This window comes from Solanum dulcamara, chromosome 6 (genome assembly GCF_947179165.1).
Source record: "Solanum dulcamara chromosome 6, daSolDulc1.2, whole genome shotgun sequence".
In the NCBI taxonomy this organism is placed as follows: Eukaryota; Viridiplantae; Streptophyta; class Magnoliopsida; order Solanales; family Solanaceae; genus Solanum; species Solanum dulcamara.
In genome coordinates, this window is record NC_077242.1 from 76041856 (window position 1) to 76064723 (window position 22868).

At 34.4% G+C, this 22868-nt stretch overlaps 1 protein-coding gene across 3 annotated transcripts; it reads left to right on the forward strand.

Annotated features, from left to right (window-relative positions):
* Positions 1-4610: 4610 nt before the first annotated feature.
* LOC129891579 (uncharacterized) lies at positions 4611-21685 on the forward strand. Of its 3 annotated transcripts, none has more exons than XM_055966986.1 (11): positions 4611-6161; positions 8991-9137; positions 9645-9809; positions 10210-10236; positions 13216-13333; positions 14663-14759; positions 16817-16910; positions 17036-17084; positions 18283-18454; positions 19686-19766; positions 21324-21685. In XM_055966986.1, exons 1-11 carry the CDS (start codon positions 4827-4829, stop codon positions 21490-21492), a joined length of 2454 nt encoding a protein of 817 aa, XP_055822961.1. In that variant the 5' UTR covers positions 4611-4826; the 3' UTR covers positions 21493-21685. The 3 variants fall into 3 exon arrangements, with proteins under 3 accessions (XP_055822961.1, XP_055822960.1, XP_055822962.1); XM_055966985.1 differs by having other exon boundaries at positions 4612-6161; positions 17036-17114; XM_055966987.1 differs by having other exon boundaries at positions 4612-6161; positions 8991-9035; positions 17036-17114.
* Positions 21686-22868: the final 1183 nt, after the last annotated feature.

Here is a 22868-nt window from a genome sequence, read left to right on the forward strand (position 1 = left end):
AAAAATATTAAAACATTGAAACAAGATATGATATCTATCTATCTGCATCTCATTATATGTGTGGCTGTTATTGAAACAAATTTAAATAGTTTTGGGGGAAAATTTAAAAATTAGTGTGTGGACATATAATTTGTGATTACTTGGCAAATATTTCAAATTCTACAAAAAAACAAAGAACTAGGAAACTTGAGAAGTTTTAAAAAGTTAAAAATTACTCCAATTTTTTATATTTTATAAAAACACTCATTATTTATTGTTGGGAAGAGATTGTTTGTAGAATGTAGGAAGATTTTATAAAAGAATAGTTTGAGTGATACGATTGGAGAAAAAGAACAATTTGTTTTTAATTTGATTAATGTATTGCTCTTGCCCATGTTGTTATTTTGTTGTTGTTGATTGTAATTAATTATGTTATAATATTTTTTTAACGGAACATGTTCATTATAAAATAATAACACAAACTTATGGGTGTTTTAAATAATTTTTAGAACTTAAGGGTATAAAATACTATTTTTTAAAATAGTCAAATATTCTTGGAAAAATTTGTGGTCAAACACATGATAAAACTTTACTAAAACTTCACCCAAAAATTACTTGCTAGAAATATTTAAAAACTTGGGCCAAACGCTAGCTTAGTCATTTTCACAATATAATAGTAATGAAATGTCCATTTCAATTGAATTCATGTGGTTGTTTCCCAAGATTGTATAACAGTTCTAAAGTCGAAGCTCTATTGAAAGTAGTTTCTATCTCTCATAAGATAGGGATAAAATCTGCATATATTTTATTTTATTCAGATCAATTGGTGGATTTACACTAAATATATTATTATAGTATAACAATCATGATCTATTAACAACATTTTATTATAATGATTATTATTTTTTTCTAAAATTGATTTTTAGTTTTTTGTTATATTGTATATTTCCTATAAAAACATTTCATTGAAGCAGTTAGAAATTATTGTGACAAATGATGTTGTCGTAGAGAAATTTCATTATATTTCAAGGGCTCTAAGGCCCTATAAGATGAATCCAAGCCCTATAATAATTAGGGATATTAATTTCACTTGAAACAAAAAAGTTCGTGAAAATTGAAAAATTGTAAATGAAACCATTTTTTATTTGAAATATTCTTCAAATCAATATTTTAATACTCCATCTCAAAACTATATCTCAAATATATGAGTATAGTAGTATTTTTCTAAAAGGGAATTATCATCCACTCATTTTAACAACATTTTTGTGGCCTCAAAATAGTTTTATGGACATGCACTTTTCCAACTATCATTTCTTGTCTTACTAAAAGACCCTTTTAGCAATAAGAATGTTAAATATAGTGGTATTTTTTATTTAGTACCAAAAAATATTGGTACATCTTTTATCACAACATCTAAACTAAACCCCACATATTTCCATGTCACTATTTTGTGTTCAGAGAGTAGCTTTACTGAATTTTATTAATTTTGTGATCATGATTCATATTTTTTAAAAGTTATTGAGTTTTAAATTAATAATTTGTATATATATAATAATGTTTTTTTTAGATAAATATAAGATTTGAATCAAAGCTATTAAGTTCGGCTAAATCCGTAAGATCTACTCTAGCTCTAGCCTTGTCTTGTGTTAGTGAACATATGAAATGTAGATGATATAACGTGGAGATCCAACAATTGGTAATTAAATCAAGAATGGAGGTATAGCAACTACAAACCAACTGTTAAGGTATCGTCCTCTTTTGGGCCTAAATCCACACAAATTTGTCTCTTTAGTTTTAATCCAAAATGTGCCTCAACAGTTGATTTTGAACTCGTTCTTATAAGGTCCTAAAACTTCTTCTCTCATTCCAATGTGAGATTCACGTGTAATGTTCACTCCTTCTTCACAGATCCGCCCTCTGTCATGTGCGTCACATGAATAGTCTTCTTTGTATCGGTTTGGGGGCTGCTCGTGGACTATACTAACATCAAAAAACATGAGCTAGTAGGAATCCTTTAACAATCCACTTCATCTACCTCTAATTTTGCAATCAATTTCAAAAACTATAGTTATGTGATATTTAAACAAACTCGAATGACTTGAGGTAACGTCTCTCTACATAGTAACCTTCCCACACTCTACTTGTGATCTAATTCATAAAGAAGGACATAAATTGAATTTAAATCACTGAAATGCACACGACGAACAACCAAATAAAAATAAATTAATTAAATGGCCAAAAGGCCATTCGGTTGAGAGTTAGTATAATTTGCTTGTCGTGTGTAGACAAGCGATTTGTCCCTTTTGACATTTTTTCCTTTTAAAAGTAGTCATTTTGGCTCCAGACTTAGTGTAATGAAATGGATAAGATTCCTCCTTTGATTAGAGATTGCAATGAAAAAATTGAAATAATTCAAATTTACATCATTTAGGACTCGTTTAAGGCCTACTTAAAGGGGAAACTAACCTAATCCAAATTCACATCGTTTAAGGGGGAAATTGATGCAGCTAGAACCCTAAATCTCTGGTCAAGAATGGAATAATTTTGTCGATACAATCATATTTGTTGATGATTGCTATTACCATGTATATATTATAAGGTAGCTAGTTAGCAATATAATATGCAGCGCAAATCTAGTAGTATAGATGTGGAGTCATTTGAAGCCATAAGTAAAAACCATTGAAATTGTTTAGATTCATCAAAATTGTTGAAAATAATGAATTACGAACCCCAAAAAATATCAAACGAGCTAATTCAGTGATTGAAACTAGAGTTTTGAATTCATAGAATTAAAATTTTAAATTCACGTATGCTAATACGACAAGGTCGATAGAGCCTAGAACAATACCAAATATCGTTAATCCAATCTTGGTTGATAACATCATTTTAACAATTTGTACTTATCAATACTTAATTAGACTCTAGCTCGTGCCCTATAAATAATTGCCTTTGTTACAGAGCTTTTACCCATCAATATGAGACTTTTTAATATTTAGTTTAAATTTAATAACACCGAATTAAAAAAATGAACAAGGAAGCGTATTTCATTGAAAAAATTCAAATTTAAAAACTTCACAAATCCCTGAGAGGTTGTTTGACATAGGGGATGCGATATACAAAGTTATCCCATTATATTCTAGTTAAGTACTCATCTCATTATTGTAATACAAATGGTGAGATAAATGATTTCGAAATTAACTAATATTTCTAATTAAGGTGTGTATCGGTTGGTTCGATTTAGTTCGATTTTAAGTATTATCGGTTCGGTTTATCGATTTTGGGTTTTTGAATACGCTAAATCAATAACCAAACTAATAAGATGTTTATTATCGATTTTTGATTTATCAACTTTTGGTCTTTAACGGTTTAGTTTTCGATTTAACCAATAAAAAAATACTTTTAAAATAAATATACGATTTCTCCAACAATTCGACTCAATACACGCATACAGTAAAACAATCAAATCAGACGTTTTTGTTGTGAATACTCACAATTCACAACCCTAGCCGTCATCTAACCCTTGCCGTTGTCGTTTCAAATCATTGCCGCCACCGTTTTTAGTTTTTCAGATTTTGACGTTGTGAACCTAAAGTAATACTAAAGACTAAAAGGTAAATACAATGTGAACTGTGAATTGTGTAGGATACCGATAGTCTGATGTATTGATTATATTAATATTTTTTGTTTGATACTTTGATATTTATGCATGAGTAAAAATTAAAATAGTAAATTATTATAGTCTTAATGGATTATCGATTTATTCAATAACCCAATATTAAAAAGGGAAAACTACACAAAATAGATCAATTGTTAAACTATTTACCAAAATTGGACCCAACCAAAACTATTTACCGTTAATGGAACCATGACCCAAACTATTTACTCTCTTACCCTCTTTTTCCTTTCTTATTTCATGCATGACGTCAACATCATTGCTATGAATTAATCCTGTGTGATACTCCATCGGTATATTGATACCATATTGGTATCATATAGGACTGAGCTTAATTCTCTGTGATACTCCGTCGGTATATTGATATCCTATCAATATTATATATGATTGGGCTCATTTTTTAAGAAATAAAAATTAAGCAATTAAGAGAAAATTATTAAAATCACAATCTTATTTATTAAATTCTAAATTAGGACAAAATATATTATTTGTGATACTTCGTTGGTATATTGATAACTTATCAGTATTATATAAGACCGAACTTAATCCTCTATGATACCCTATTTGTATCATATAGGGTGAGTTGCTGACGTCAGCGAGTTAATTTTAAAATAAATTTATGCCATTTTAAAATAAAAAATGGTATAAAAGTAATAAGACATTTAAGGGTAAATACTTTCCCTTTTTGGGGTTTAAGTGTTATTTTTCCGATTAAAAAATCAATATCAAATCGATAATCTAATATTTTTTTATTTATAAAATCATTAAATAACCGTTAATTCAATAATTTAATAACAATAAACTAATAATATTTTTTTTAATTCAATTTATCGATCAGTTTAATTTTTGCACACCCATACTCCTAATCAAATTCAACAAACAATATCGACATTAGTATCTCTTCTCTCTCGCAGTAAACGCCCTCAGAGTCTAACAACATGTATATCCCAAAAATACTCTGACAAATTATATTTATTTTAAATTATTCCCCCCAAATCTTGAATTTAGCACTTTTACCCCGTTACTTTCTTATAAAAATTTCAGCTTTCCCGCCCACTGAATTTTCCACCCAAATATCTCACTCTCTCTCACTCACACAGAGAGTAGATGCAGCCAAGTCCTCTTTGTATCAATCTCTAGCGGTTTAGGGGTGGGGGTGCCCATTGAGCCAAAAATGCCTGATTTTGGCCTTCTTTTGGATCCTCCATTACCATCAGCACCAGAAGAATCACTGTCTTCATCTTTAGCTTTGATTTCTTGCCCAAATCTCGAAGTTTCCAGTGAATCTGATACCCAAATGCATGAACTAGTTGCTGACCGAAATTCCCAGCTGGGGTTCCCGATTCCGCAGAAAGAAGAGTTGAAACCGGTAAATAATGGTTGTGTTGAGTTGGAACAGAAAGAAGACGAGTTGGGAATCAGTGTATTGATACCCAAATCCAGTGAATCTGATACCCAAATGAAGGAACTAGTTTCTGACCGAAATTCTCAGTTGGGGATCACTATTTTGCTGAAAGAAGACGAGTTGAATCCGGAAAACAATGGGTGTGTTGAGTTGGAACAGAAAGATGACTTGAAACTGGAAAATAATGGTTTTGGTGAGTTGGGAATCAGTGTATTGATACCCAAATTCAGTCAATCCGATACCCAAATGCAGGAACTAGTTTCTGATCGAAATTCCCAGTTGGGTTTCCCTATTTTGCTGAAAGAAGAGGTGAAGCCAGATAACAATGGGTGTGTTGAGTTGGAACTGAAAGAAGACGAGTTGAAACTGGAAAAAAATGGTTATGGTGAGTTGGGAATCAGGGATTTGATACCCAAATCCAGTCAATCTGATACCCAAATGCAGGAACTAGTTTCTGAACGAAATTCCCAGCTGGGGTTCCCTATTTTGCAGAAAGAAGAGTTGAAACCGGATAACAATGGTTGTGTTGAGTTGAAACTGGAAGATAGTGGTTGTGGTGAGTTGGGTATCAGTGTTTTGATAACCAAATCCAGTGAATCTGATACCCAAATGCAGGAACTAGTTTCTGACCGAAATTACGAGTTGGGTTTCCCTATTTTGCAGAAAGAAGATGAGTTGAAACCGGAAAGCAATGGTTGTGTTGAGTTGGAGCAGAAAGAAGACGAATTGAAACTGGAAAATAATGGTTGTAGTGAGTTTGGAATCAGGGATTTGATACCCAAATCCAGTCAATTTGATACCCAAATGCTGGAACTAGTTGCTGACCGAAATTCCCAGCTGGAGTTCCCTATTTTGCAGAAAGAAGATGAGTTGAAACCGGAAAGCAACGGTTTTGGTGAGTTGGAGCAGAAAGAAGATGAATTGAAACTGGAAAATAATGGGTGTGGTGAGTTGGGAATACAGGGTTTGAGGCCAAGTGGTGGTGGGTCGGTGGCGAAAAAGAGTTTGGATGAGTTTGTTATAGATTGGGTTGAGAGGAGGGTCAATGCTGGTATGGATAAACGCAAATGTGTATTGCCATTCCTTATTCATGCTCCGAAATCGGTAAACTTATTCTTCTATTTCCTTTTTAATGATTGTTGTTGATGAATTTGAATTATGCTTGGAAAGAGCCGAGTTAGGGGTAAGGTTTGTGTACACTCTACCCTCACCAACCCCACTTGTGGGATTACACTTAGTATGTTCTTGTTGATGAATTTGAAGTATGCCAGTAGAAAATGTAGCTATTTGGTCTCTGCTATTATCATTTGGGAATTGCCATGAGATATAAAGTTTTCCTGTCATCTTGTATCTGCCCTTATAAGGAAATGTAGAAAAAAAAAATTGGTTGGTGTCCACAATGAAAAGTGACATTTCTGTTTGCGTGCATCAGAGGAAGTGTTTAGCTAGGGAAATCAGTTCATGTCCACCTATAATTGTCTCAATCAAGTCCGAGTATGTTTCTTGAATTTTGGATGTACATTCTCTCTAAGTAGCTGAAACCGTGTAGCTTTGGCTTGTTTGCTCTTTCCTGAAATATAAGTGGAGAGAGCTTCGAAGACAATCAATTATGTCTGCTAATAGATAGCTGATTATGCAAGCTCTATATAGAGCTCGAATTTTGCTAGATTTTGTGTGAATTTAGCTTGAGTTCATCTTTTAATTTTGTCTTTTATCTTAGTTAAGCTTGAGATCAATAGTGTTGCCAAATTCTTGTTGCATCCTTTTTCTAATATTTTTTGTTGATGAATTTGAAGTTTGCTCAGAAACAACCAAGGGAGGGTAAGGTACACTCTACCATCCCCAAACCCCACTTGTGGAACTACAGTGTGTATGGTGTTGTTATGGAATTTGAAGTATGCCAGCAGAAAATGTAGTTATTCGGTCTTTGCTTTTACCATTCGGGATGCCCTTATAAATGTAGAAAAAAATGGGTCAGTGTCCACGATGAAAAGTGACATTTCTGTTTGCGCGTATCAGAGAAAGTGTTTATCTAGTGCAATCGGTTCGTCTACACCTATAATTGTTTCAATTAAGGCTGAGGACACTTCTTGAATGTTGGATGTACACTTTCTTTACGCAGCTTAAACTGTGTAGCTTTGGTTTCTTTGTACTTTCCTGTGGCATAGGTGGAGAGAGCTTGGAAGCCAATCAATTATGTCTGCTAACAAATAACAGATTATGTAAGCTCTATATCGAGCTCAAAGTTTACTAGATTTTGTGTAAGTTTAGCTTGAGCTCATCTTTGAATTTTGTCTTATATCTTAGTTAAGCTTGAAATCAATAGTGTTATCAAATAGGTAGAGTGTTTCATTAGCAAGTTCCCAAGTTCCTTGAAGCTAGGTTTGAAATAAGATGAGCATTTCACGTTGCTTAGAGAGGGGTTCAATTTAGGACCAAGGTGCTAAGATGTGCATGTCGTTCCTGGTAGGCTCTATCCTGAAGGGTGCAATGGCAATATTTAATGATTTCACTAAATCATAGTTTGTCCTTGTAATTGTTATTTGTGTAATTAGTTAGTGTTCCACATTGTTGATGAAATGGGTTTTCTCCTTATATAATTTTGAGTAATCTTCACTAGTTCACCTCATGAGCTAGCTTTTGGGTTTAAGTTAGGCTCAATGTCCATTCTCTTTAACTTGGTATTAGAATCTGATGTTGGCCTCCGTGTTCTGTTTGTCTCTCATGAGTATGCTAGGGAGGAGGGTGCTACGCTTTTTTGATAAAGTAATATTTCATTAGAAAAGGGCACAAGCTTGCCCGTATATAAGAAGTATACCAAAAGTAGAAAACCTTACTAGAGGACATCTTCTCTACAAATAACACCAATTCATCTATACATGTAGGAATCCTATGGGTGCACCAAAAAGGAGGAGGGTGTTAGGTTCATACATTGATTTAGAAAATGAATTGTTTGTCTCCTTACATGGTACTGACAATCTTCAATATATATATATATATATATATATAACAGTGGAGTCCGGGCCAACTTGCGTGTACTTCGACTGATTCCACGAGATACCTGTCACCTCTCCCAACAATAGGTAGTAGGTAACTTTGTATTTTTTTTTGTTTTTGAAACTGGTAACTTTGTCTATATTGATAGAAACAGATCAGTACATGGGCTGTACTAGGCCATATTTACAAGTAAATCCAGATCCTATGTCTATAATTAATCTAACACATCAATAATAGATACAGGATCATTAGACCAAATCTGATTACACCAAAAACATAAAATCAAGATACAATTCAATTTGATCTAATCTATACTCTTCTCTATGTTCTCAAAACTCCTTGCATTTCTCTTCTTCCAAATTGTCCATCATATGCTGGCTGGTATGATTCTCCACCTACGACTGCTTTTTGCCTGAACTCCAGCTTCTTCCCAGCTTTGGAGGGCCTCTGTCACCTGTAACTTTTTATTATTCTTGAATTATATATTTTTGTATACTTGATATTTTTTTTTCATTTGCGTATTTCATTATTGAAACCGACACTTTATTAGCTTTATGCTTAAAGCACCAAGAGAACTCAACGCTATATTTTGTTTTAAGCATTTGATAACACTGGAGTCAAACATCATGATTTTAGTTCAACTTGGGTTAGCTACAACTTGACTCCATCAAAGTAACACAAGGGACTTGGGAATCTTTATTGCACCGGCGATTGAGAATTGCAAAATAATCAATCTTTTGCTCTTTAATGCATGATATTACTGCATTTAGTATCATAACATACCATTGAATGAGTGGGGCTGAGGAGTAAGAAACTCACAGAAGAAAAGCCTCCGACTCTTTTCTATTTAAAAGTTTTAGGAGATATACACTTGTTAGATTTTATATTTGATCAATTGATAATAAACTTTTCCAATGTTTCGAAATTTTGTGTCAGGTTGAGTGCTCTGTTTGTCAACGATCAATTTTTCCAGGTGATGAGGTAGAATGCTCTGTTCGAGATTGTACGTTAGTTTTCCACTTAGAATGTGCTAAAGAAAGACTTGGGTTATCTTCTCCCAAAATGTTTAAGTGCCCTCAACATGTAAGTTGGATTTAATATACATCTCGATTCTTGGCTGAATGATCACAAAACAGATTTCTTACTTAATATGTTTGATTTGGATTTGATTAGCTCAGCTTATTCTTACTCACATTGATTTGTACAATAGTTTTAGCTGTGCACATTTTGTTTGTTAAAGCTTGCTGATTTCCTGTCCCGCTTTTATCAACATGCTAGGATCTTACCTTCACCAAGGTAGTATACCACTTATATCTGCTGCTTCAATTTTTGCAGTAAAACCGAAGCTCTAATCCTAAAAATTGGGGGTAATTTCCCTCCATGGAACTTTTAGTTTTGAGCTAAACTATGATCTATCTGGTAGAGGAAAGATAAATATCATTTCTCTTCCTTCTCTTTGCATTTTCCCATCTACAAGGCTCCAGTTGTATTTAGGAAAATGTTGCATAAAATCGATTAGTTAAATACCATGCCTTTGTCCTGACATGATCAGTATAACTGGTGTGTATATGATGTTTCTTTCCTGAATAGGTATGTTATGTTTGTAATAAAAAGATACATCTCTGGCGGTGCATCAGATGTCCACTAGCATCACATGATAAGTGTGCAGCATTTCCGGAGCATGTGGTTCATTTAAATGATCAGCCAGGGCGAGTTATTTGTTGGAAGCATCCATCCGATTGGCATTTGGAGAAGGTCAATCTCTTCATTTGTTCATCAACACAGTTCTATTTCTATTAGATAAGTTCTCCAAGAGATGTCTTTTGTATAATAATAATAATGAAGTGATCATAATAAATAATGCAGAATACACGTGAGGGAATCACTCTCTTTAGATATTTTGCTGTATATGTTACTTTGTTATTTTTGAGCCTGCAATATTTGACAGAGTTTGCTATGATTTTGCATTATTCGCACATTGAGCAATAATCAAATGATGATGTTATTCATGATTTGATTTCTCTGTGATGCTATTAGTATTATAAAAGAAAAGCAAAATAATTCAATATACAGTAGTTTCTATCACTGGATCTTTATTTTTGATTGATTAGGCTGGCTGACATGACAGGACTGATGTATCTTGTTTCATAAGCAGCATGAAGTCCCATCAAGTAATTTGGAGGTTAGACATTTATTAAACCATGTTCGTTGCATGTGATTGTTGATGAAAGCCTTTCATTCATTGTTTTTTTTAATACTAAAAACCTTTCATTAATAGCATAGTTAGACGGCATCAAGTGTATGTAATCATTGATAATATGGCTCAACAATAGTTGTTTTTACCAAGTTAACCCAAACAAGGGGTCTCTGTACATTAATATTATGAATTCAATAAAAAGATCGTTTTATACTTCTTATATCTGTCGCTATTCTAGAACATTTTTCTATCGATAACTACCAAATAAGTCAAGAAAAGATACACACACAATGTTGGTCTCTGAGTTAACTTTTCTTCTTATATCAATCTGCTATAGCCTCCAACTCGGCACTACTTCATCCATTATCTATTGTAGCGTTTAATGAAATACTGAGCAACAAAAGTACAAGGGTTCATATAACGCAATCAAAAAAGAAGTACAAGGGTCCATATATGTGATCCGATTAGTCCTTTTACCCTTTAAACGAACAACACCATCTTACTAGTGTTATCAAAGACTAAAAAAGCAAAGGAACTGTAAGATCCATTTAGGCTTTAAGCTCAAAAAACATGGGCTTTGATGAAGAAAGATGCAAATGGAGTAAAAAATACAAATATGGATGTGTAGACCAAGACTAATAATTATAAGCATGGATAACATATATATTGTTAAAGAAATTGAAACAAGATTACGATATAGTAAAATATCAGTTTTTTAGATGCGCCTCTTCATGATTGTGCTTATTTAGAAGGAAAAGTAAGCCTTAATGACAACATTGAAGTGTCCCGCTAAGTGAGGCGAAGCGCTCAACATGTTTCATACCTCGCTTCAGGGCTCAAACATGCTTAAAGCACGCCTTTGACAAAAATGCATCTTACGACAATCTTCCCTATATTCATTAAGTTATTCCATGTTAAGATTGCATCAAACACTTAGGATGGTTTTCCTCAAGCTTATATCTCACATGATGTAGTCATTCCTTCTTAAATAATCGGCTACAAAATCCTCTTTATCCTTCGTCCTTCAAGATTGTCCCTATCACAGTTTTCTAATATTAGTCCACTGAGGACCTTTATCAAATAACATAAAAGGTGTATAAATCTTATCCCTAAAGTCCCAAATAATTCAAAACTAGTGCTTTTAACAGGAATCAAGAATTTGAGCACCATGTCCAAACCTAAATCTTCAAATGCGTGCGTGCACACACACATACATACTCGGAGTCCATGTTCTATGATCATAAACTCTCGTAAGTTGCTTCCACTTGACCTTGTATCCATCAACTCTTTTGTTATTAGAATTACATCAAGAATTTGCTTCCGTTCATATATATAAATAATGAATGTGAAATTAAGTGCATCCATCACCTATTGTAATCCTTATGAGCACTTGCATTATTAAATTACCTACCAGACCATTCAGTCTAAATTTTGTGTCCCTTAGCACCACTCTTCTTTGGCATAAGCACAAAAAAAGAAGCGTTATAACTCTCTTCGAAGGAGCCCACATGGTAGAAACAATCTATGTTTCTCAGACTCGGGTGTAGGTGTCCGATACGAGTGTGGATCTAGAGGTCGAATCCTTTATAATCTAAATTTTTGGATTTGGGGATTCACCTAATGACGGGTGGTCTGCTTATATGGACTTGGACAATCCTCCCCTCATGAGCTAGCTTTTGGAGTTGAGTCAGGCTCAAGTCGTATACCGTTACATGGTATCATAGCCAAATCCATCCCTGTTTGGGCTCCTGGTCTACGCTCCAGTTGGGATTAGGCGTGAAGGGGGCGTTAGAGTGAGTTAAAGTCCCACATTGGTTAGGAAATTGACTGGTAGTCTACTTATATGGACTTGGGTAATTCTCCCCTGATGAGTTAGCTTTTGGGGTTGAGTTAGACCTAGGTGACATATCTTTACATGGTATTAGAGCCAGGTCCATCCTCATTTGGGCTTCCAGTCCATGTTGCAGTTGGGCCTGGGCGTGAGAGGGGTGTTAGAGTGGGTAAAAGTCCCACATTGGTTGGAGAATGAACTTGTGAGGTGCTTATATGAATTTGGGCAATCCTCCCCTCATGAGCTAGCTTTTGGGGTTGAGTTAGGGCTAAGTGCCATATCTTTACATAATTCAAATATCTATATATAGAGCTATCAAACCTAAATTATCAGATATTATGTGGAAAACTTGAGGAGAATATTGGTCAAGAGAAGAATCCTGGAAGGAGATAAAGAAAATGAGCGACAGAGAAATTTCTAAATACAAGGTATTCCATTTTCTTCAATTTCACTTAGCTTTTGTTTTGATCACGAAAATCATTGAATATGTCTGGAATTTCTCCGTCCATTTTGGTCAAAGTACCCAAAACCGGTTGACTAGATCGGGTACAGTTCCTACACCCACACCCACACCCACACCCATGTCGTGTCGATACGGATGGGGAACCAAAAGTGAAGAGTCCGAGCAACTTAGGAAACAATTTAGGTCATCATATGAACACTCACACTCTCTTAGTAGTGAATAGTGATCAAAGAATGTCAAAAAGTGAATCTGTTTGGTCTCTGTACCTTGTCACCTTGACAATGCATTGTTTTACGGTATCTCCAATTAAAACCAATTCTCCCTTCTTTTTTGTTATTATATAGTTGGTTATAGATTCATACTATATTATTGTCTCTTTCCCCATTAAGATACACTACCATCTATGTTGACTTTCTCGATATATCTATATCATTCAATGTTTGATGCAAATTTTATGAACTTGTGTGGGCATTAAGTTCTTTTAGATACTCAAAATCTTGGGTTCTCTAATTATTGACAGATAGATTGTTATGTATTCCTCATAAACGTTAAAGATCTTACGGTTTTAAAAACTTTGGGGTTAGTTGTTTCGAGAAGATTCTGAGTAGCATTTCCTTTTCTTTAGCTTGGAATCAATATGTGATTTACTTATTTTAACCTTAAATTACAGGAGATATTCGCTAATTTGCCTGTACCATATGTTGATGAGGAGTTCAAGATTGACATAAATTGGAAAGACATGATTGACAACAGATCTGAACCACCTCCATACGTGCATATCAAGAGAAGTATCCTTTGAATATTCATTGCCAAGTCTTCTTAAATTTAGAATTTGTATTGTAGTTGTTAGCATATCAATGAATGAACAGTTGATATCAATCTAAGTTTTGCCAGGTTGCTTAAATTTATCTTCCTAAGTTGATACTGTTGAGTCCTCAATGTGTAGTTTTTCTCTTTTCTTTTCTGTTATTTAAACCTTTTCATGAAAACTGTTCCTATCATTTGTTCTTTGTGATTACATACTTAGCTCTTTCTAAAATGTTTCTATATGCTGCTGTAGTCAGAAAGACATCTATAAGGGAGATGTTGACTTATGCTAAGTTCTAGTGATCTTAAAAATAAGAATATGGCGACACATAATTTTTAACAAGCTATGCATAAGCTCCATGTCTTTTCTAGTTTATAAGTTTGATGAACTTCAAACTCAATGATACAAGAATAGTGAATAGTAGCAAAGAAAGCATAATAAGGAGAACAATCCGTAGTTGACTAAATATCTTTTCTATTATAAATAAATAGGCGAGTTTATTGGTAGAGAAGTGAGGGATAGCCTGGTGGAAACGACCCTCTAGGTTGGTGGTTCAAGAACCATCGTTGACTCCTGAATAAGGAGTTCTGGGTTGAGTTTGTCATATAGAAAAAGGTGCTATAGTAGTAATAAACTGATAAGATTCTCAATCTTTAATATCATCATATATATATATTCGGCCCGGGACGCGGTGACGAGCATTATCACATATGGCGTCATCATATGCTTTACTTAATTGTATATGGCACCTCATCCTCGTATACTTCTACATATATATAGCCAGAATCATACCAATTTCGTCATAAGCTTGTGCAACTTTGAGTTCTCAGTTAGTCCTTATTGTAAGTCTATCCACTGAAAACACTCACATGATCTTCATAATATGAATTTAGTTCATATGTAACCTTTATAAAAAAGAAGTTCAATGTAAGCTTTATTTTCTATATGAAATGAAGAAGCAAAAGGTCCAATCAATTACTTGACAATAATTTCCAATTTCCAATTTCCAAATCTGGTTTGGGCCATAACCCTACAGACATAAGTATCTGTTGAATTCCCTGCATTGTTCATTCGCTCTGGTTGAGGCAAGCAGAAAACTTGCCCTTCAAACCATTGCTACATGCACTTGGTCTTGGTAGCAATAACAGATCTTGTTTTTGGTGTTTGAAAGTTCAAATAATCCTTTATTGGAATGTGTAGAAAAACAAAAAACTCAAACTGCATCACAGGAGCACATAAATCACAATTCGCCATGTTAGTTTGTCAACAGGAAAAGTAGTACTATGCGGAAAACCCTTAACTGAATTAGATGCTTACCTCATTAAGAAAAAACGTGACGGCGATATTGCTGATATTGGGTGCACAAACTGCAAATCCACAGAATGCTTGGACAATTGTGTTTGCAGGTAATGCCAATGGTTGCGAGGTTTTCTAATCTGTTCTTGCCAGTCTGGAATTTGCTCTTACTAATTGTCAAAATATGCAATGATTTGGTGTTATCATTCATGATGTGAATCCTAGGGAAGTTTTTGGAGATTTATATTCTGATGCAACTTTGAGAAAGTTAAGCCTATGTTATGATATTATCTGTGCATTAGTGTCTGTCTCAGTTTTAGGATAAGGTCCTGTATAGCCAAGGTTCCTAGAGTACTCTCTTTCTAGTGACATTTGGTTGACAAATTGGAACTTTTTCAGTTTCCATGTCTTCAACATTCCTTTCAATGTTCCAGGAGTATCCCATTGTACACCAAAAATATACAAATATATAAGTACCATACTTACCAGTTAAAAGTGCAGTGCAGAAGTAGGTGTACAGTTCTCTCAACTAGGATTACTTAAGTAACTCTTGTTTTTTTGATGAAATAAGGTGAACTTAAGTAACTATTGTTTGCCACCTGAAATCCTATCTTCTCTAAGTTATCTTAGTGCAAGCTTCATGAGTTGCATCCATACAAAATCTGTCACTTTTGCTTCCCAAGGACATTTTCTTGCTGCATTTGTTTCTTGACCAAGAACTTCATTGGGATGACACAACAACTATTATGCTTCGATCCTTCAGCAGAACTTCATAGATGATCCGATGAAAATTTCCCACCTTCTTTTCATATTAGAGTTTCCTGCTCCATTGTAAGGTTTTGAACCCCTTGCAGCTAAGAGAAGAACTGGTTTATTGATTCCACTCCCCTCTTGGAAACTTCTCCTGAATCTTATGCTTGAGATATTGTCATTTCCTCATTCTGCCTTTGAGTGTTGCAAATGTTATAGTAGTTCTTTTAGTCGTACCTCCATCCAACAGTCCATTCAAAATTATGTTCGTTCATCATTTTTCATCTTAAGCTTTACAAAAATGTTATTATTCATTCCCAAGGCTCATGATACTTTTCCATACTTCACTTCGGATGAGCATGTCATAGCCCTTCTGCACCATTGACTTGTCCATACCGTGCTTTGCTTTTATCAGTTCCTTCCAAACATCCTAGTTTTTGTTCAAAACGGAATCTCCATAGCTGCTTCTTTTTTAGGGTTTTCTGCTGAATTCTCAGGTTTTCCAGCCTCGAACATCCATATTTTACTTGTATCAATCACTATGGACATGCAGGCAGCTAATGCACCTATAAATGCTTCTTATAGTGATATTCACCAAAGCATTAGACTTGCTTCTGTTGACGGTATATCTTTATTAGAGAGCTCTTTGAACTTTTATATCTTATACATTTCAGTTTTTTAAAAAAAAACGAACGTTTATATCCATTAAATGATTTAAATTGAAACCACGATTTTGAGTCATACTTGTCTAGCAATATTTTCTTGAGCCAAGGGTCTCGGAAACAACCTCTCTACCCCACTAAGGTAGGGATAAGGCATGCGTACGCACTACGCACCACCCTCCCCAGACCTCACTTGTAGGGCTATACTGGATGTCGTTGTTGCTGACTAGCAATATTGGCACCAACTGCAATACCAACTTCACCATCTTCTGTCATCTCCATAAATATAATAGGCAAGTCAAACTATTTTATTGATCTTGCTGTTCAATTATTTTTGTTAGACAACAATTGAAGCCGTCCTACCTTGGTAGGAGTCAGGTCTGCGTACACTTTACCCTCCCCAGACCCCACGTTGTGGGATTTCACTGGGTCGTTGTTGTTGTAACAATTGAAGCGCTGAAGGGAGTAATTCTTCAGCTTACTGCTGTTTTTTCTACAATGTGGTCCATTGTCTCATTGATCTTCTAGAAATTTGTTCTTTATGGACTTTCTTTTCCTTGTCCAGCATGTGAGATAATTTTAGTGGGAATAGGGTTCCAGTAGCAGGAATGAAGGTTTATCTAAACACGTTTGCGAATCTGAATGAAGTATATTAGTCTTCCCATTTGAAGCTCAATAACTATTATGTCAACGTAAATTGGTATGCTGTATATTTACAAGTCGCTCTCTTGACAGTTAAAATTGTGACTTAATAGGGTTCAATGCATAAGTTGTTCGAAGGCGTGCCATTGCTCTGATACGTGCTCAAACAGACCATTTCGGAGAGATAGAAGGATAAAAGTTGTCAAGGTGTGACACTTTGGTACTCAAGTTTCCTTGAATCCAGCTTATGGTTTTGATTATCATGTTTATTATAAGTGGTAGAATATCTTTATTCATTGCTTTGGCTGATTCTTCTTGGTGTTGCTTTACAGACTGAACTTTGTGGTTGGGGGGTAGTAGCACTTGAATCCATAAACAAAGGTGATTTCATAATTGAATACATTGGCGAAGGTGATTCTCTTACAAGTGAAGCTGTCAACTCTTAAATAATTTTCTGAGCTATTCATGTTTCTACATCTCTATTACACATAACTGTATTTTTGTGCTTACACATCTTTCAAGTATTTACACTCGACACTTATCCATATGATGTTATGCTCTGCACCAAACAACAAACTCGGCTTAATTTAAGGCAAGTTGGAGTTGACTATATGAATTCTCGCTGCAAGACATTGCCAAAGTATCTCAGGCGGCCTCTTTATCCTTAATGTGTGGTAGTTGAACTTTCAATCAACTGTGGTCTTTTTCAATCGTTTAATCTTGTATGACCACACATCCATCTTAGCATCCTCATTCTCAGACACTTACCTTGTGGATATGTTGAATTTTAGCGGCCCAATATTCACTTCCATGTATGTAACATTGTTGGTCATACAACTGTTCTATAGAGCTTGCCTTTCACTTTGGTAGGTATCCTTCTCATTACTTAACACTCAGATAACATTTTCTAATTCAACCATCGTAGTTTGATCATTTCTAACATCTTTATCTGGTTCAACATTATCCTGGAGTGTCAAGCCAGGATTGTTAGTTTTAGGTACTGCAATCATGTCTAGTCTCACCTCAACTTCAATCTCCTTACGTTGACTAAATTTGAATTGCACATATCCAGTTTTACTTTTACTTATCGTGAATCTAACTTTCTAGAGTGCTTTTCCACAATTCAACATTTTTGGTGACGCCTTTGCTGATTTTGTCAATTAGCACAATTTTTCCACCATATAGCATATCATCCATAACTAGGATAAACAAGCACAGTTCAGTATTGATACATGGTGTAAACCCACAGTTATGAGAAACTCTTTGTATCATGTAAATCCTTTTCCTAAATCCGGAACCTTTTTTGACATTTTGAAATCCATATATTCTCTTGCTATCATGTCATCCATGATTCCTTGTACTGCTTAGCAGGCTCATCTGCCTGAAATGTGCAATGTGAAGCAGAAGACTTGCTGCTAGTTAATTTGGATGCAGAAATGTCTCTCTCTTTTGCATCTAAAAGCCCTTTTAGTGACCCATTGTGCAACCTTTATGTATATCATCAAATGTCGAGACATTTTGTTTTTGCGTTAGCAAGCATTTTAAAGCTTCTAATTTGGTTGGTCTTTTCGTGTTTCAGTTATTGATGATGCCTTGTGTGAAAAAAGGCTATGGGACATGAAATACAAGGGAGTCCAAAATTTCTACATGTGTGAACTACGGAAAGATTTCACAATTGATGCAACTTTCAAGGGAAACTTGTCCCGTTTTCTCAACCATAGCTGTGATCCTAATTGCAAGTTGGAAAAATGGTTAGTTAACTTCTTCTAATAGCATTTCCTTGTTTCAGATTCTTTGGACTGTTCTTTAAGATCAGAAGTTAGTGATTTTTTGCTTTTATATGTATTGACATATTTCCCGGTTCAGACTACTCTGGAGCTGTCCCATAACACTGGTCTAAGCCAAGATCACATCAACTTGAATTTGAAAAGGATATATTCAAACGCTAACATCTCAGACTTGACTTTGTTTTTGAAGTTAAATGACCATAACACAACCACATCAAAGAATAGATACATGGATTTCATTTATGATGTCATGCTTTCAAAGTAATATACAGTTATACATCTTCTTGTTTTTGTTCAATTTTGAGGTATTATTCCTTTTTATTTGAATGCTAGAGGAAATTATATTGATGTTTATTCTACCCTGTTACACTGTTTTCCTACTAGAGGAAGAGTTAATATTAGACCAGATACATGAAATAACAGTCAGTCAAATCTTAGGACACATAAAATCCTGAATATGGCACAACTTTAGCTGACTGGGGACATGACCTTAGATAGAAGGGTATGGAAGTCGAGGATTAGGGTAGAAGGTTAGTAGGTTGCTGCGTGTTGCGTTTTGTGTAGGAGAGGTAGTGGGCTAGCCTCCCCTTTCCTCTTATCCTTTAAGTATTATTATTATCTATTGCGTAGTTTCTTATTCTTCGATGTTAATTGCTATTTGTTGTTGCATTTGTTTTGTATCTTTGCTACTTTGCTGTCTCTTTTCTTACAATCCTGTCGGATACTTCCCTTTTGATCCGAGGGTCTTTCGGAAAGAGCGTCTCTACCTTACAAAGGTAAGGTCTACATACATCCTTCCCAGATCCCACTTGTGGGATTACACTGGGTATGTTGTTGTGATGTTATATTCTACAGGCACCTGAGCTCTGTTCGTTAGTTGAGATTCTTGATAAACTCAACTTTTGAGATGCCCTCATATGTTATTGCTCAATTTCTATAGTCTTCTCGCTATATCTAACATCCATTCTTGTTTAGGAATTGATTAACAGACAGATATACCTGTAGAATGCCATGGCTTTTATTTTTCCTGTATAGTTAGTTCCCTACGTATTCATCCCTTCTCCCTTTTTCTGATAATCACATATTTGTCATATTTCTTAGTTGCATGTGTTATAGTCCAATATATTTAGTTCTTCCTTTATGCTCATTGTGTGCCTTGATCAATGCTATGATATACTTTTATTACCTATTAAAGGCAGGTTGAAGGTGAGACTCGAGTTGGTGTCTTTGCTGCTCGATACATTGAAGTAGAAGAACCTCTGACCTATGACTACAGGTATGCTCTTTTGTGTTGCTACCTCTATAACTGTTATTATGCGGTAAAGCTGTTTAGGTTCTTGTATTCTTCTTATCTATCTTACCTTTGATTATAACTTCAAGGTATGTCTGTAATAAAGGTCTGTAAGTTTTTAACCTTTTGTGGTTATACATGATAACTGCCGTATATAAGATTGATTGGTATGAGACAAGAAGAAGCCTCCTTTTCATCTGACTTAGGTGTCTAGGAAAGAAGACAAAACTACGCTCTATTACATCTTCAACTATCTGGCCATATTATTTTCAGTGATATGTGGAGTGTTTGTATGATTTCATAGGGGATGCTTCCAGTTATGTGATTTTGTTTGATGTACCTTTTTATTTCCACCAAAGATGTGGTAATAGCTGCTTGTGGTCCTAAAAAATTGTACATCAGGCAGAAGATACCATGTTAAGAACTTAAAATCTCCATTATTTTAAAAATAGTTAATTCCCTTGAAAAGTTTATAAACCAAATAGTGAAGTGGTATTTAAATAATTTAAGAAAGTCACGCCGATTAAATGGGCTCTTGGGAAACTTCACATAGGAGGTTGTCAACTTCAAATCTGCCCACAAAATAGAATGTCAGATATTCTGTTTGAGATGGTTTTGGTTTTAAGCCTGTTTGAGTTCTTTGACCAGTAATGCACTCTGGTGTGGAAATACAATAATTTTTTTTGATAACCAAAGCTAAAGAGAGCAATGGAGATGGATCCCTTGAACTCTAGGGTAAAGGCGCACTCAGGGACCGCTGCACCAGACAGTCCACTTAGTGGAAATCCAATAATAACCAGTAGGATAGAAAGATATGCCAGAATAAAGAAATCACTTTGATGTAAATGGAAAGATTGCGCATTCAAGGGCATAGTTCTTTCCTGGTTCAAGTTCTTGACGAGAAAACTCGACGTTAGTTGTTATTGTAGCCATAGAAAGCAGTAAAATGGAAGAAATCATAGTTTCTTATAGCTGTTGAATTTCCATGAGTAGTCTACGAAATAAATACATTGAGCTTTTACATGCATTCTTTTTGCTATAAGCAGGATGCACTTGGGACTTTTTTGTCAAGTGTTGCTTTGACATGGAAGGGTTAAAAGCTTAAAACTTTACGGTTTAGTCATGAGCTCCAATTGATATACAGTCAGACCTCTCTACAACAACATTTCACTATAATAACCAAGTTTACTTTGAAACCGATTTTTCATGTTATGTTATCTTATATGTTCTTTATAACAACATTTCGCTTTAGTAGCTAAAAAGTATCCAGACAAATGCCTCCGTTATAGAGAGATTTGACTAGATGTGACTTCTGAAAATAGAAGCTAACTTCTCTTTTAAGTTAAAGCACTAGACATTACATCATATGCAACAACTGCCACTACCACGTCTCAGTTCCAAACAAATTGAAATCGGCTATATGAATCCTTACTAATCACGTTTCTTCATTTTAAATTCATCTTAGGCCAAAATAGCTTAGTACTATACCTTTCAGTTTTGTGCAACTATTGTTTGCTGAATCTGCTTTGCCTCTGTATGCAGATTTGTTCAGTTTGGATCAGAAGTGAAGTGCCATTGTGGAGCTTCGAATTGTCAAGGATATCTTGGCAGCAAAAAGAAAATCACAAGTAAACTGGACATCTGCTGGGGATCGAAACGCAAGAGAACATCTACTTCTTGCCTCGCGATCATTAAATCAAATTCATGTTAGCCTATTTATTCTTCATTCGATCATTTTCCTATATCGCGTTTTCTACAAAAATGAAATAAACCAATAGAAAGCCATTGCAAAAAGGAGAGGAAAGAAAGGAACAGAAAGATTGCTGTTATAAGCATTGTTACATTGATTTATACTGTCATAGTTTATTTCACTTTCTTACATTATAAAGATTAAGTTCTGTTCATTTTATTGCCTTCTTTCAATTCTAGTTGGATATGCATGATTTTCCAGTGACATCTTTTTCTTTCGAGGTGAGCGTCTTTCAAAAACAGTCTTTATTTTCATGAGGTAGGGATAAGACTCTGTACAATCTGCCTTCTTCCTTCTCTAGATTTCACTTGCGGGGTGTAATACAATTGATATGTTGTTGATATAATGTTGAACTTTTGTTTCTTATTAAATGGTTGTATTTAATGAATTTCTCAATATAATTATAGTGTCTAGACAAAAGTTATGAGGATCTCGGAAAACCCTATCCTATCCCTTGAATTTGCCCCTACATAGCATTCAAGAAAAAATGGGAGGAATAATAATAAAATAATATGATAACTGTTCTTTAAGAGTGTAAGATATTATTATGAAAATAAAATTCGAAATTATATTTTACATGTCATCAAATGTGTTTCATGTGTGATTCGAATGGATGTGATCATACAAGCTCTAATATACTGAATTCCATTATAACTTCGAAGTTAAATGTGTTTGGGCGAGAGTAGTACTTGGAAAGTCCTCGTGTTGCATTCTTTTTTTTTTTGTTTACCATTAAGGAATTTTATTGGGTATGTTGTTGTTGTGTGTGATTCAAATGACATTCTTCACAATCGAATAAATGTTAAACTTAAATTACTCAATTATTACGTTCAATAATTTGGAAGGTACAATTAATCAACTAAATATAGGTAAATAATTAGCATTATTCTTTTAAAGCAAAAAAAAAGAAGAAAGAAGTGGATTCGTTGTACTAAACAATTTCAAGAATATTAATATGATCTGTTCATGACTAACGTAAAAAGAAAAAAAAATAGAAATATTTTTGTCTACTTAAGAATAATATCTCTTTATTTTTTTCGGACAATTTTTCAATTCAAACTTTTCATATGAGATATTCAAGATACAAATTTAATGTCTTAGACACATTTTTTTCTTCTTAAATTCCCTGTCAAGTTAAAATAAGATAAATAAATTAAAACAAAAAAACTAGAGAGTAAATGATTTCTTTTCATCTGTCTTAATCTTGACGATCAAAATCATCTATACCTATTTTAATTTTAGTGGATATAATTATCTTCTATTTATAGCTGGTGAAAGGTGAAATGTAATTGATATAATTAGTGAAAGTGCATGTAAATTGTGTCGATGAATGCTGA